At 57.6% G+C, this 14,563-nt stretch overlaps 1 protein-coding gene across 2 annotated transcripts; it reads right to left on the bottom strand.

Moving 5' to 3' along the window:
* On the bottom strand, positions 349 to 13,685 carry RPS6KA4 (ribosomal protein S6 kinase A4). 2 transcript variants are annotated; one of them, XM_003480680.4, is made up of 17 exons: positions 13,517 to 13,677; positions 13,344 to 13,415; positions 12,429 to 12,647; positions 12,221 to 12,336; positions 11,576 to 11,683; positions 11,038 to 11,118; positions 10,530 to 10,633; positions 10,287 to 10,437; positions 6,711 to 6,875; positions 3,764 to 3,892; positions 3,463 to 3,596; positions 3,275 to 3,368; positions 2,620 to 2,793; positions 2,345 to 2,539; positions 1,889 to 2,048; positions 1,531 to 1,694; positions 349 to 1,288 (listed from the first exon to the last, which is right to left on the bottom strand). In XM_003480680.4, exons 1-17 carry the CDS (start codon positions 13,569 to 13,571, stop codon positions 1,094 to 1,096), a joined length of 2,316 nt encoding a protein of 771 aa, XP_003480728.1. In that variant the 5' UTR covers positions 13,572 to 13,677; the 3' UTR covers positions 349 to 1,093. The 2 variants fall into 2 exon arrangements, with proteins under 2 accessions (XP_003480728.1, XP_005660815.1); XM_005660758.3 differs by lacking the exon at positions 13,344 to 13,415 and having other exon boundaries at positions 13,517 to 13,685.

The raw sequence follows: 14,563 nt of genomic DNA on the forward strand, positions 1-14,563 counted from the left end.
AGTTCAAAGAGCCTAACAATCCTATTCTGCTGAAGCAAGTTTAGTTTGGGTTTTCTATTACCTATCACCAGGAGAATCCTGTATGAGACATGGCAGAGCTGTCAGATGCACACCCAAGATGACTGTCTGACCTTCCTACTGCTCACATCAAAAGCCAAGGCCAGGAGTTCCCTTGTGGCAAGGTAAGTTAAGAATCCCGCGTTGTCACTGCAGCGGCCGGGTTGCTGCTCTGCTGTGAGTTCAGTCCCTCGCTGGGGAACTTTCACATACCATGGGTGCGGCCAAAAAAAAAAAAAAAAAACCCCAAGGACAAAGGCCCCCACCCATCCACACACATCCACACACGGATGCCACACACAGCACTGGGTAGACTTTTATTTTAAAGTCAAAGGCACAGCCTGGATGGGCTGAGGCAGTGACGGTGGATGCCCAGCCCAGACCCCCAAGGCCCCACCCCCAGCTAGGGGCTGCTGTGCCAAAGGAGAGGGATGGGTGAAAAGGGGGCCTCCCCTTTTAGGGGTTTGCCTACCTCCTTCTTAGCCCCAAAAGGGGAGAAGCAGGTGACATAAAGTGAGGCAGCAATGCTTCAGGGGGTCCCCCAGGGCCTCTAGCTGAGCCCCCCAACACAGGTCTTTGGTGGACGTAATTGCACAGACAGTCCATAAAGTGACAGCTTGAAGGGTGTCCCCTCCCAAGAGCAGGACCTCAGGGGAGGGCAGGAGAGAGAGGTCCCAGTTTCTCCCTGTGGCAACTCAGTGCTTAGAAATGGAGGAGGAGCCCTTCCCTGCTGGGGCGGCCCCTGGGGGGGAAGTGCCTTCCACCAGATGAGGCTGGATCTTGGCAGAGGGCCCCCAACACCCCACTCCCCAGCAGGCCCCCTCCCTCCCTGCATCTCTAACTCTATCTGGTAAGACATAAAAAAAATTCTCTGCTTATAAAAATACTTCTGCTCTGTCTGGGGTGGGGTGGGGGGAAGGGGAGCGGAAGGTAACAATCTGGGAATGGGGCCGGGCAGATGCAGGAGCCCCCGGGGGCAGTGAGCTGGCCTCCTAGATCACAGACCCGACGGGAGGGGGGGTCACAGTGGCCGGGGCTAGGAAGGGGGCAGAGGACCGTTGGCTCGTCGGGGGGCTCCCTTGGCGGCGGGAGCGCGGCCCGGGGCGGCGGGCGCGGGGGAGACGCGGCGGGATGTGGCTGCGCTCCGCAGCTTCTGCTTCCGCCGCTTGGCCAGAGGCGCGTTCTCCACGCTCTTCAGGAAGAAACCCTCGCGTTTGCCCCGGTTGAATGCCTGGCAGAAAGGAAAGGCTAAGTCCCACAGGCCAGCCTCGACTTCCAAATCCTAGCTTTGGCCCCCCATCCCTTCCCCCTAGGTCAGAGCCAGCAGTCGCACCAGGAAAGGTCAGGGCCCCCCGACAGGTCAGAGGCCGGGACTCAGTGGAACTCAAGCTTCCGGGACTCTGCGGAGTCGCCTCCCAGAGGCCCCGCCTCTCCAGGCTTAGTCCCCCACCCATCTCAGGCCCTGCGCCTCACCATGAAGGTGGCGTTGAGCCCAGAGCGCACGGCGGGCCCCGAGGACTCCAACACGTCCGGCGTCCGGAGCGGGGGCGAGGAGCGCGCGCTGCCATCCTGCAGCCACGAGCTGCCCCGCAGCCCCTCGAGCTTCAGCCGCTTGGCGGGGTCCACAGTCAGGAGCCCTGGGGGAGCAGGGCAGGGAAGTGTTGGGACCTGGCCGTGTGTAGAGGCTGCGCCCCGGAGAGATCCCAACAGCCCGCTCTCCTCCCCGGACAAGTCCCCCACCAGAACACCTGACCCAGTGGCAATCCCTGTCCCATCATCACCCCGTGGCTTCCCCCTCCCCAACCATGACGTGTGACCTACGGCTCCGCACCTCGGACCAGCTCCTTGGCTTCCTCAGACACGCCCTGCCAGGCCTCCCCGTCAAGGGAGAAGCGCCCCTCGCGGATCTTGCACATGATCTCGGCCGCCTGGCTCTGCCCGCCCTGGCCTGAGGCCCCCTGGAAGGGGACCTGGCCTGACAGCATCATGTACTAGGGGGGTGAGGGGGAAAGTGAGACCGGTCCAGGCTAAGGGGCCAGTGGAGGCCGGGAGACTGACTTCTCAGCCCACCGCAGGACCATTCATCCTCTCGGCCAGGGTAACTTGTGAGGCGCATGCGTGATGAACACTGACTTCAAACCTCCAATACTTGGATGCCTGGACCCCAGACCCAGAGAGACCACGCTTCTGTATTAGGACGACCTCTGACCCCAGGCTCAGACCAAATCTTCCCACCCCCGCCAAGCTCAAAGGACCCTGACATCTCCACGGGGACCCCGTCCCATACCAGAATGACGCCGAGACTCCAGAGGTCGCAGGATTCGTCGTAGCCTTGCTGCGCCAGCAGCTCGGGGGCCGCGTACTGCAGCGTGAAGCAGGGCGTCTGCATGGGCCCCGCGGGGCTCTGCGGGCGCAGCCGCGCGAACCCGAAGTCGATTATCTTAACTGGGGCTCCAGGCGTGTCATCGGCGTAAAGGATGTTCTGTGAGGGCGGCGAGGCGGCCGTCAGAGACGGGCCCTCCTCGCCGAAGCCCTCCCGGTCCACCGAGGCCCCGCTCCCACCTCGGGCTTGAGGTCGCGGTGCACCACTCCCGCCTCCTCGTGCATGAAGCTCACGGCCGACACAAGGCTGCGCAGGATCTGGCTCGCCTCGGACTCGCTGAAGTGTCGCTTCTTGCGGATGTGCTCCAGCAACTCCCCACCCTGCAGCAGCTCCAAGACCAGGTACGTGTGCAGCTGCGGGTGGCAGGGCGGGCCACGGTCACCACCGGGTCACGCATCACCTCTGGCCCGGGCCAGGCCCCACCCACGAGCCAGATCCCGCTCTGCGGTCACCACCAAACCCCTTCCCCAGCCTCAGGCCCCGCCCACGTTAGCGTGCTGACTCAAGACCACCCAAGAACCACCTTCAAGTTCTACTACCCTCTCCCCCACTGTCTTCCAGGCCCATGTTCCATTGGTCACCTTAAAACCCCGCCCCCATAAATTCCCTTCCCCCTCACACGCCCTCCAATTCCGTTCCCTTGGCCATCCTCAGCCCTGCCTTCAGGTCTTCAAGCCCTATTTCTCTCAAATCTCTCCACCCTGGCGCCAGGTCTTCAGGCACCTGCACAGACCCTCAGGCCCCTCCCACGGCGCTCTCAGGCCCCCGCCTCCCAGCATCCTCCCCTCATCCTCCTGCGCCCCTGCGTTCCGCCCCAGCCCAAGAAGGCGTCACCTGGTCGTGATGCACTTCGTGCAGCTTCACTACGTTGGGGTGCGACTGGCACAGCCGCAGGGCGGCCACTTCGCGCTGCGTATTCGCCTCCAGCCTGGGGGCGGGGGAGTGGGTCAGGACAGCCGCCCTCCGGCCCCGCCCTCCCGGAATCCCCTCCTCCTGGCCCCGCCCACCCCGGGTCCGCCCACCTGCGGCTGAGGATCTTGACCGCGAACTCCTGGCCGCTCTGGCGCTGCCGGCAGCGGCGACACACGGAAAAGCTACCCTGGCCCAGCGCGGGCTCCCGCAGGTCCAGCTCATACTGCTGGAAGAAAGGCGAGTCCTGGGGGAGAAGGGGGGGCGCGTCAGAGGTCCTACCCGGGAGCCTCGAGGCCATGCCATGCCCCATCTCAGAGAGGAAGTCACAGCGGGCGCCTGGTGAAGTCAGGTCTGGAGTCCCTAAACCCAGATGCCCCCAAGCCCACTTATCCCCATCCTGGCCCAACCCACCTGCATCATGGCGCTCCTGGCCACCGCTGCCCGGCCGGGCCGGTCTCCAGCACCAGCCGCCTCCAGTACATCTGTCATCACCGCGTTGTTGTGGTCAAACAGGATGGAGGGCGCCACGAAGGAGTATCCCTGGCGGGGAAGGGGGGTTGTCAGGGGTGGATGGGCATCCGGGAGTTGGAGATGCAAATGGAGTCCCCAAAGGTCCAGACCCAGCAGAAGAAGGATGGGGGCAAAGGAAGGACCCAGGACTGGAGGGTAGAGGGGCTGTTGCTTTTGCATCCCGATGCACACAGGATGCGTGGACATTGTATTCCACCTTGCTCTATGATCTCTTGGGACCATGTCTATCCCCCACCAGTCTGCGAGGCCACCTTTCTCATCACAGTGGTTTCCCCCCCCTCCCCGCCAAGTACCAAAGACATCAACTGGCACAATGCGGTGGCCCAGAATATGATGCGCAGAAGGCATGAAAGAACGTGGCCTGGCACCGCACATGCTTCGCTCATGAGAATTCAACCCTGCCCCCCCAGGACAAAAAGTCTTTTTCCTTCCTTTCAAATCAAACTTTGGCCTCCTCTGCAAGGAGGAGCTACTAAGGAAATGTAAAGAGAAATCAAAGTTCTTTGCCTTTCCTAAGGAGCCCATCCTGGCAATTCAAGAGATTCCCAAGGGTAATTTTAACAATATTTTGTTTTCTCCTAAAAATGCAGTGCCACTGTGCACTAGAATGCAAGCCCCACAGGGTGGGATTTTTGTCTGTCAGGTTTATTGATACGTCCCCAGTGCCCAAATCAGTGCCTGGCACACTAAAGGCACTCCATCCGACTAGAAACCGTGAGGTTGGGGGTTCAATCCCTGGCCTCACTCAGTGGGTTAAGGATCTGGCATTGCCGTGAGCTGTGGTGTAGGTCGCAGACGCAGCTCAGATCCCAAGTTGCTGTGGCTGTGGTGTAGGCCGGCAGCTGTAGCTCCAATTCAACCCCTAGCCTGGGAACCTCCATATGCTGCGGATGTGGCCCTAAAAAGCAAAAAAGAAAAAAAAAAAAAAAAAGAAAGAAAAGAAAGAAAGTAACTACTGATTCCCAAGAAAACTTATGCATCAGGACTGTGAGATCAAGGTCGAAACACTGTGGATCCAGGGATGTTCAAACAGAGCTGTCACTTGTGAGCACCTCACAGAGAGAACTGATCCATCCATAGCTGATACTGACCTAGTATTATTTAATATGTATAGACTGTGTCCTCCAGGCCAGACGCCCAAGCTGGACAGAGGGACTGGAGTTCCCATCAAGGCTCAGCAGTAACAAACCTGACTAGTATCCATGAGGATGCAGGTTCAATCTCTGGCCCCACTCCGTGGGTTAAGGATCCATGGTGTAGGTGTGGTGTGGTGGAGATCACAGACACAGTTCAGATCTCACGTTGCTATGGCTGTGGTGTAGGCCAGCAGCTGCAGCCCTGATTTGACCCCTAGCCTGGGAACTTCCATATGCCGAAGATGAGGCCCTTAAAAGACAAAAAAAAAAAAAAAAATTAAATACACAGTCCCTGCCCTCTGGGAGCTTCCGTCTCAGGATATGACCAGACAAACCGCTCCAATAGATGTGCTATCTGCAGAGGGCTGGCACGCAAGGAAAAGGCAAGCCAGGGCCAGAGGAGCAGAGACTTTACATGGGGGCAGCGCTGGACAACAAGGCTTGAATTTTACCAGGTGGGCAACTGTGGGGAAGGAACTCCAGGTGGAGAGAACCACATATGCAAAGCCATCTGTGCCTGGAGGTGTTAAAGCACCGAGGAGAATGATAGTGAATGCCGAGGCTAGGGTGCCAAGCAAAGACCACATCATGCAAGGCCTTAAATGCAGAGCAAAGAGTTTGGCCCAAGCTTCGCAAAGTGGGTGCAGGGGGTCTATGACCCCAAGGAGGGCAAAGCCATAGTACAAACAAGGCCTCTCCTCCTTGTGTCCACTTAAGCAAGTGAATTTTTTTTTTTTTTTTTTTTTGTCTTTTCTAGGGCTGCACCTGCTGTGTATGGAGGTTCCCAGGCTAGGGGTCTAATCGGAGTTGTAGCCGCCGGCCTACACCACAGCCACAGCAACATGGGATCCAAGCCTCGTCTGTGACCTACACCACAGCTCACATCTTTAACCCACGGAGTGAGGCCAGGGATCGAACCTGCAACCTCATGGTTCCTAGTTGGATTCATTAACCACTGAGCCATGATGGGAACTCCCAGCAAGTAAATACTTTAAAACAATATCTTTGCATAATAATAAAGAGATATAATGGAAAAGAAGGGAAATTAGTGTGAAATTTAAAGATAAACCAGGAGTTCCTGTGGTGGCTCCGCGGAAACGAATGACTAGCATCCATGAGGACGCAGGTTTGATCCCTGGCCTCACTCAGTGGGTTAAGGATCCAGCATTGCCCTGAGCTGTGGTATAGGTCACAGACTCGGCTCAGACCTGACACTGCTGTGGTGTAGGCTGGTAGCTATAGTTCCGATTCGACCCTAGGCCTGGGAACCTCCATATGCCATGGGTGAGGCCCTAAAAAGCAAAAAAATAAATAAACAGGAAATTCAAAGACATGTCCTGTCAGGGAGTCTTTCGTTTTTTTTTTTTTTTTTTTTTTTTTCCTTTTTAGGTCCACTCTCTTGGCATATGGAAGTTCCTAGACTAGGGGTTGAATTGAACCGCAGCTGCTGGCCTGTGCCACAGCCACAGCAATGCCAGATCCTTAACCCACTGAGTGGGGCCAGGGATCGCACACGCACCCTCATGGATACTAATCAGGTTCATTACCGCTGAGCCACAACAGGAGCTCCCCAAGGAGTCTTTATGACTGAGAACTCCAGGCACCCCATGAGAGGAGAGATCTGGGGGACAGGCTGGGTCCTGAGCAGGACACAGGGGGTCAGCACTGTGGTTCTGTGAGCTCTCACTCACCTGGAAGATGCGAGGGTCCCCAGGTGGGGGGCTGCCAGGGGGTGAGTAGACAGGCTCCAGCCGGGTAAATTCCTCTGCAAAGTTGCCCACATCCAGCTCGGAGCGGATCTGGGGTCGGAAGGGGGCTGGAATCTTCCTGGCAGCCAGAGCAGCCCAATCCAGACCCTGGAGAAAAGGAATGAGAGCTAAGGGATCAAAGGGCAGGAAGTGGAAACCCCTGTCCGTTCAGGTCATCCTCTCTGGGCAGCTCCTCGGTGAGGCAAAGGTCTCTCTGGTATTTGGGTAGGAAGCGGTTCTTCCTGCCTCTCCAGCTTCTGTTTTCCCTCCCTCTGATAACAGGATCCCTATTTCCCTTGGAGAATCACCCTTCTACCACACTCAGCCAATTCTGGGACTGTGAACAGAATCGGCATGCCAAAAAATGCCAATCTCTTTCTCCTACTGGACTTACATCTGGGAGGATTACTGGAACTTCTGAGGACCCCTCAGGGTCTAATGATAAAGTGCCCATGTAGAAAAACAGAACCAAGAGACAAAGAAATGCCTAATAACATAGATTCAGCACCTGGATGCAGCCTTGCCTGAAATCAGACCACTCTGCCTTGGACTTGTCATTTATGGGAGCTAAATCATGCCTTTTTATGTGTAAACTAGCATAGCAAGAGTCTGTTCATTGCCTGCCCCACATCCAACGTCCATTTTTCCTGTCTTCCTTGGTACTATAGCCCCAATTTTATTGCAGGAAGTAATGGACACAACTAAAAAATAGGGTTTTACAAACTTCCTTGCAATTAGCACTGACTTATTACTTGTAAGCAAAAATTACAAGGTAGGAATCCAGGAAAAGAGCCTCAAGAGGAAAGTGAACCGTTGGTAAGTGCCCTTTTTTCTTCCCCTCCTTCTTCCTCCTGCATCCTGCCTGGAGAGCAGCCTAGAGAGCAAGAGCTCCAGCAGTCATCTTGTACCAGGAGGTAACCCTGGGAATGGAGGCTAAGAAGAGAGGAATATTTTTTGGACATGCCCACAGTATGCCCAAAAAATATTCACATGTATGCCCACAGAAGTCCCCAGGCCAGGGATGGAACCCATGCCACAGCAGTGACAATGCCAGATCCTTAACCCACTGAGCCATCAGGGAACTCCTAGAGGAGCATTTAAAAAGGAAAAAAGAGAGTTCCCATGGTGGCTCAGTGGGTTAAATACCTGACATTGTCTCCACGAGGATGGGGGTTCAATCCCTGTTCTTGTTCAGTGGGTTAAGGGTCCGGCATTGCTGCAAGCTGCAGCATAGGTCACAAAAGCAGCCCAGATCTGGTGCTACTGTGGCTGTGGCATAGGCTGGCAGCTGCAGCCCCAATTCAACCCCTCGCCTGGGAACTTCCACATGCCTCAGGTGCGGCTGTAAAAAATAACGAGAGGAGTTCCCTCTGTGGTGAAGCGGAAACGAATCCGACTAGTAACCATGAGGTTGCGAGTTTGATCCCTGGCCTCGCTCGGTGGGTTAAGGACCCACCGCTGCCATGAGCTGTGACGTAGGTGGGCAGCTGCAGCTCCAATTCGACCCCTAGCCTGGGAACCTCCATATGCCACAGGTGTGGCCCTAAAAAGCAAAAAAAAAAAAAAAAAAAAAGAAGAATAAGAAGAAGGAGAGAAGGAGAGAAAGGGGAAGGGAGGGAGGAAGGAGGGAAGAATAATGGAAAAAGGAAAAAAAAAGATGGAACTTGCCTTCATGAAGACACCACAGCAGCCCTAGCCTGCCAACCTCTGGCTCTCTTTTATATGAGAAAATAAATAAATAGACCTGGGTCTTGTTTAGACCACTGTTCATTCCAATCTCTGTTCTTAGCAGCCAGACTCTAGTCCATGGATATCACCGTTTTGAGTTGGACTTTTTTTTTTGTCTTTTTGCCTTTTCTAGGGCCACTCCCTCAGCATATGGAGGTTCCTAGGCTAGGGGTCGAATCGGTGCTATAGCCACCGGCCTACACAATGGCCACAGCAACGCGAGATCGGAGCTGCATCTGCAACCTACACCACAGCTCATGGCATTGCCAGATCCTTAATCCACTGAGCAAGGCCAGGGATCAAACCCACAACTTCATGGTTCCTAGTCGGATTCGTAAACCACCGCACCACGATGGGAACTCCGAGTTGGACTTTTTGTCACTTGCAGCCTAGAGGCCTGGCTTGGGCTGGAAGGCCCCGGTCCCGACACCAGGGACCTCAGCATCACTATCACTGAAGAGGGAGAGTAAGGGCAACATCAGGCCTCGAAGACCTTACGGCCTCTCCAATCTGACGGCTGGTCCACCTGCTCCCAGCACCCAGGGCCCAGCTCAGGGTAGGCTTGAGGAAAAAGCAACGCAGCAGCCACTTTGCCCACAAAGGGACATCATTACTGCAGAGACTCCGATCCCTGAGAAAGCTTCTCTGAGGCCCCTTCTAGGCGGTGCTGGCTGAGAAGATTCGGGGAGACGGCACTCATAGCAGTGGTAACTGGTCCTGGCCCACAGTGAGTGACTGTAAATGGGTGCTTTTTGTTACCAGACAAGGGACAGATTTAACACCCAGAGGTTAAACAGAACACAGCAGTTAAGAGCATATGGGCCCATGGAGTTCCCTTCGTGGCTCAGTGATTAACAAATCCAACTAGGATCCATGAGGATGCGGGTTTGATCCCTGGCCTTGCTCAGTGGGTTAAGGATCCAGCATTGCCGTGAGCTATAGTGTAGGTCGCAGACACGGCTCGGATCTGGTGGTGTTGTGGCTGTGGCCTAGGCCAACAGCTACAGCTCTGATTAGACCCCTAGGCTGGGAACCTCCATATACCAGGGTGCGGCCCTAAAAAGCCAAAAAAAAAAAGAGCACATGAGCCTTCAAGCCACCCAGACCTTGGTTTGAATCCGAGCTCCATCAGTTGGCCCAGTGATCTTGGTCAAATTACTTCACTCCCTGAACCTCGATTTCCTCATTTGTAAAGACGAGGCTAATCAGGATGGTTCTGAGGCTTCCATGGAATAATGTAAGCAAGGGCCAGACGCAGATGGTACTGCTACATGGTCCTACTAGACAATGACGCTGGCCGCGCACAGTGCCCACGCCAGCGCGGTCCCACAAACTCCGCACCGCACCTGCGTGTGCTTTTAATAAGTGAACAAAACCCACCTGGCTGATCGACTGTGCAGGTACACAGGCTGTACAGGGACAGAGACCAAAACCTGGGTGGATGCTAAGAGTCATAAGATTTGGACCAATAGAGACGCGAGGGCTATACCCAAGCTACACTTTGACTGTGTGATCGCGGGCAGGTCACCTCGCTTCTCTGAACCTGTCCAATAAAAGGACTGATGAATCAGCCCTGCCAGGCAACGAACCTAGAATTCTCTCCCCTGAGAACATCTTCCAAGTTTCAATTGAGATGGATGAGAAGACAAGCCAGCTTTCTTTGGTGAATTTTCTAAAGCAAGTGAAATTGTCCAGTCTCAGACCACCCCCGCCCCAGCATCCCCCAGCCCAGAGCCATAGCCCGGGCCCCAGTGTGTGCAGAGAGGTATGGGGGTGAGCCGGGAGCCTCACCTGGAAGAAGGGGTGATTCTTAACTTCCTGTGCCCCCTGGGGTCCCGCACCCAGCCGTTTCTTGGGATCCTTGCAAAGTAGCCGCTGCAGTAGGTCCTGTGCCACTGGCCCGATCCGAGGGGGGAAGGGAGGGGAGCACTTCAGGATCCGTCTGGGAGGATTGGGGGGGGCGTCAGGGGCAGCGAGCCCCCCCCCAGCCCTGCCCAGGCCCCTCGGCCACCCTCTGCTTCCAGCCCTACTCACCGAGACACCTCTGCCTGTGTATTCCGCTCACCCTCCAGGGTGAAGGGCGAGGCCCCTGTCAGCAGCTCAAAGAGCAGGATGCCTAGGCTCCACCAGTCCACAGCCTGCCGGGCAGAGGCAGGATGAGGGCCTGCGGCCACCCCTGCCTCCCCCTCCACCCCCCTCCACTCCCCCCCACACTCTCACGAGCTCTGCACTGCACCTGTGTGTGCTTTTTTTTTTTTCTTTTTGGTCTTTTTGCCATTTCTAGGGCCGCTCCCACGGCATATGGAGGTTCCCAGGCTAGGGGTCAAATCGGAGCTATAGCCGCTGGCCTACACCAGAGACACAGCAACTCGGGATCGGAGCCACGTCTGCAATCTACACCACAGCTCACAGCAATGCCGGATCCTTAACCCACTGAGTGAGGCCAGGGATCGAACCCACAACCTCATGGTTCCTAGTCAGATTCATTAACCACTGAGTCACGATGGGAACTCATGTGTGTGCTTTTAATAAGTGAACCCACCTTGCCGTGGCCTGACTTGCTGCGGATGATTTCAGGAGCCATGTACTCAATGGTGCCACAGAAGGAGAAGGTCCGCTCTTTCTGGGAAGGCAAGAGGACCCTTTTGTATTGTTTGTTTTGTTTCCTGTTTTGTTTTGTTTTAGGGCCACAGGGGCGGCATATGGACGTTCCCAGGCTAGGGGTCAAATCAGAGCTACAGCTGCCAGTCTACACCACAGCCACAGCAATGCCAGATCCCTAACCCACTGAGCAGGGCCAGGGATCGAACCTGCATCCTCATGGATACTAGCCAGGTTCGTTACCTCGGAGCCACAACAGGAACTCCAAGAGGACCCATTTGGACACCTAGCCATCCCCAAGGCTCAAGATAAGACTCGCTGGACTTCGTAAGGGTTGGAGCAGTGGGAACTTCCTGAAGGTAGGGCCTGACTCTAATCAGCTCTGGGCCCCCGAGGAACACAGAGCCCAGCATGGAGCTGAAGCCAGGAAGGGAGGGCCTGTGTGGGGCTGCAGGAGGCCAAGACCGCCCTTCACTCACCTCCTCCGTCAGGAACTCCTTGCTAAGCCCAAAGTCCGTGAGGACGATATGGCCCTCGGAGTCCAGCAGCACGTTCTCCAGCTTCAGATCTCGGTAGATGATGCCCAGCTGGCAGGAGCAAGAAGGCACTGAGGATTCCTCCCCCGCCTCCCCCCGCTGCTACAGCTCCCATCCCTGCACCAGATCCCTGGGGAAGCGGATCTCCCGAGCAAGGGTGGCCGGGGGCAGACCTAGGCCATTGGATAGAAAAAGCCACTTAAGATATGAAAGCAAGAAAGGAGATGCGAGGGAGTGGGGCCTGAGGTCCCAGAGAGAGGAAAGCCATGCGAAGCCTCATTTCATGCTGGCTCTGGGAGCCAAGGCGTGAGCTCTCTATTTGAGGAAGTTCTGTGAACATGGCCCCAGGAAGCAGCCCGGAGTTCCCGCGACAGGAAAGCCCCTTCGAGGAGGTGCGAGGGGAGGAGAGACCCCCCCCCCAACCAGGCAACACAAGGCCTTCCTTCCAGGAGGCCTAACAGAAGCAGCTCCAGTTCCCTCCCAGGGCACCTCCCCAAAGGAAGCCCCCGGCTGCTATATTCACAGGACTCTTCTAAGGCCCAGACCCAGTCCCCACGGCAACGGGCAGGTGGCCAGGTCCTCACCCACCTTATGCAGGTGCTCCAGGGCCAGCACGATCTCGCCCCCGTACACGCGCACCTCGGCCTCCTTGAAGTACTGGCGCTGGTAGAGGTGGGTGAACATCTCTCCGCCGTTCACATAGTCTGGGGAGGGGGGGTGGAGGTTGGGGAGTGGCCCCCAAGGGTCGCTCCACCTGCCACCGTGGCCCCCAAGGTTGGCACGTGCCTGCCCTTACCCAGGATGAGGTGCAGCTTGGCATCAGTCTGGAAGGCGTAGTGCAGCGTGACCAGGAAGGGTGCCTGGCGCACCAGCTCCAGCACGGAGCGCTCCGTGCGTGTGTGCTCCTGCGTCTTGGCCCGCTGCACCAGAGCCGCCTTGCGCAGCACCTTCATGGCATACAGCTTCCCCGCGTCGTGCCCGCCTGCCTTCCGCACCAGGAACACCTTCCCGTAGGCTGCGGGAGCGGCGAGTGGGCGGAGAGTAGGCCGTGAGCAGGAGGGTGGTGCAGACTGGTGAGGGTGGGAGTGACACCACCCCGGGAGGGTGTGCAAGTGGCGGGGAAGGAGCTGGGGTGAGAGGCAGGTGTGCAAAAGCTGGCAGAGCTCTAAGGAAAAGGTGTGCACACCCCCGGAGGGTGCTCAGCAAAACCGGGTGGGTGGGGGTGCAGTGTGTAAACCAGGCTGGGGGGGACACGCAACCCCAGGAGGCCTGCAGCGCAGGGTGGGGGCGGGGCATGTGCAAACCTGTGGCTGATCAGACAAATGCAAGAGGATGCAAAGCCCAGGAAGGGAGGCAGAGGTGCGTGCAGAGGGGAGGGATGGTCAAACCCGAGGGGGGCAGTTTGCAAAGCAGGGGAGAGGGCTCTCATCTCTCTAGAGGAGGAACCCTGGAATCACACAGGCGGGTACAAGCCCCCAAGAGTGTTGGCAAACCTGGAAGGACCTTCCAGGGAGAAGCAGTGTCAACGTGGAGCAGCCCCGGGAGTGGGCGTGCAAACCTTGGCAGGGCAGGGCAAGGCTGGCAAAGCGGGCTGTGCCAGGAGAGGGTGGGGGACACTGTGGGTGGCCTGGCCCGGCCCGGGCGGGTGCGGGGCGGGTGGCCCAGGGCACCACGCCTGGGACACCTGCCGGTGGATGGGGGGGGTCCTCACCTCCCGTGCCCAGCACCTTGAGCAGCTGGAAGTTCTCCACGCCCACCTTCTCCTCGTGCCCGGTCAGGTTGGCTGCGGGCACAGGGGGCAAATGAGCCCAGCCAGTGCACGAACCCTCCCGGCCGGCCTGGACCACCCTCCCCCGGCCTGCGCCCCCGCCGCCCCTGCCCCACCTTCGGTGATCCGCAGCTCCACCGCACAGCCTTCGTCCTCGTCCTCGTCCCCCATGGCGGGCGGGTCGCTGGGGCCCGCGAGGCTCGGCTCCGGGCGGCGCCGGTTACATGGCGGCTCCGGCCGGGGCGGGCGCTTCCTGGTGCCGCCTCCGGGGCCCAGGCGGGCGCCGGCGCCGCCTCCCGGCTCCCCGCCCCGTGCGGCCTGAGTCAGGCGCTGGAACGTGACAGCGCCGGGCCGCCGGTGGGCGGGCGGGGGCGGTCCGTCTCCCGCGGGCGCGCGGGGCTGGCGCCAGGGTTGTGCGCTCGGGGACCCCAGGGGACCTGCGAATATCCCATGCCTGGACTCCGTGGATAACCTGGAGCCTCCATGGGGTGGACACTCCCAAGCCAGGTGTCTGCCTCAGGCTGCGCCCCAAGGGGACTGGGAGTCCCACTCGGGATTTAGAGGCCTCCCCGTCCGGGATGCCAGGCCTAAGGGCAGCCAAGCAGCTCTGTCCAATTCTTAGCCACCAGCGAAAGTGAAGGATTTTCTTAAAATCACAACCCACGGGCAGTTCCTGCTGTGGTGCATCAGGTTAAGGATCCCTTGCTGTCTCCGTGGTGCGGAGGGTCCCATCCCTGGCCCCAGCGGTGGGTTAAGGATCCAGCATTGCTGCTGCTGTGGCATAAGTTGCAGCCGGGGCTGGAATTCGATCCCCAGCCCAGAAACTTCTCCATGCTTCAGGTGCAGCCAAAAAAAAAAAAAAAAAAAAACCACTCAGTCCCGGGTTTCAGCACCAAAAAAAAAAAAAATCACAAGCTGTTTTTGATCATTCCTTGACTGCAGCAAATAGGAGAGGGGATCTATAGATCCCCTTGACAGATGAGCAGCCTGAGGCCGCACGGCCACCCTTCTCCAGCTGCTGCCAGCGCAGCCTCAGCTTAGCACCTCACTCTGTGGCTCTCGATCTTGGTGCTGGGCAGGCTGGGAGGGTGTTTGGGTCCCTGTCTATACCCTGAACAGCCAGAGATCCTCTCTCTGCGGACTTGCCTGTGCAGGGAAGGCCT

Source organism: Sus scrofa, chromosome 2 (assembly GCF_000003025.6).
Source record: "Sus scrofa isolate TJ Tabasco breed Duroc chromosome 2, Sscrofa11.1, whole genome shotgun sequence".
In the NCBI taxonomy this organism is placed as follows: domain Eukaryota; kingdom Metazoa; phylum Chordata; class Mammalia; order Artiodactyla; family Suidae; genus Sus; species Sus scrofa.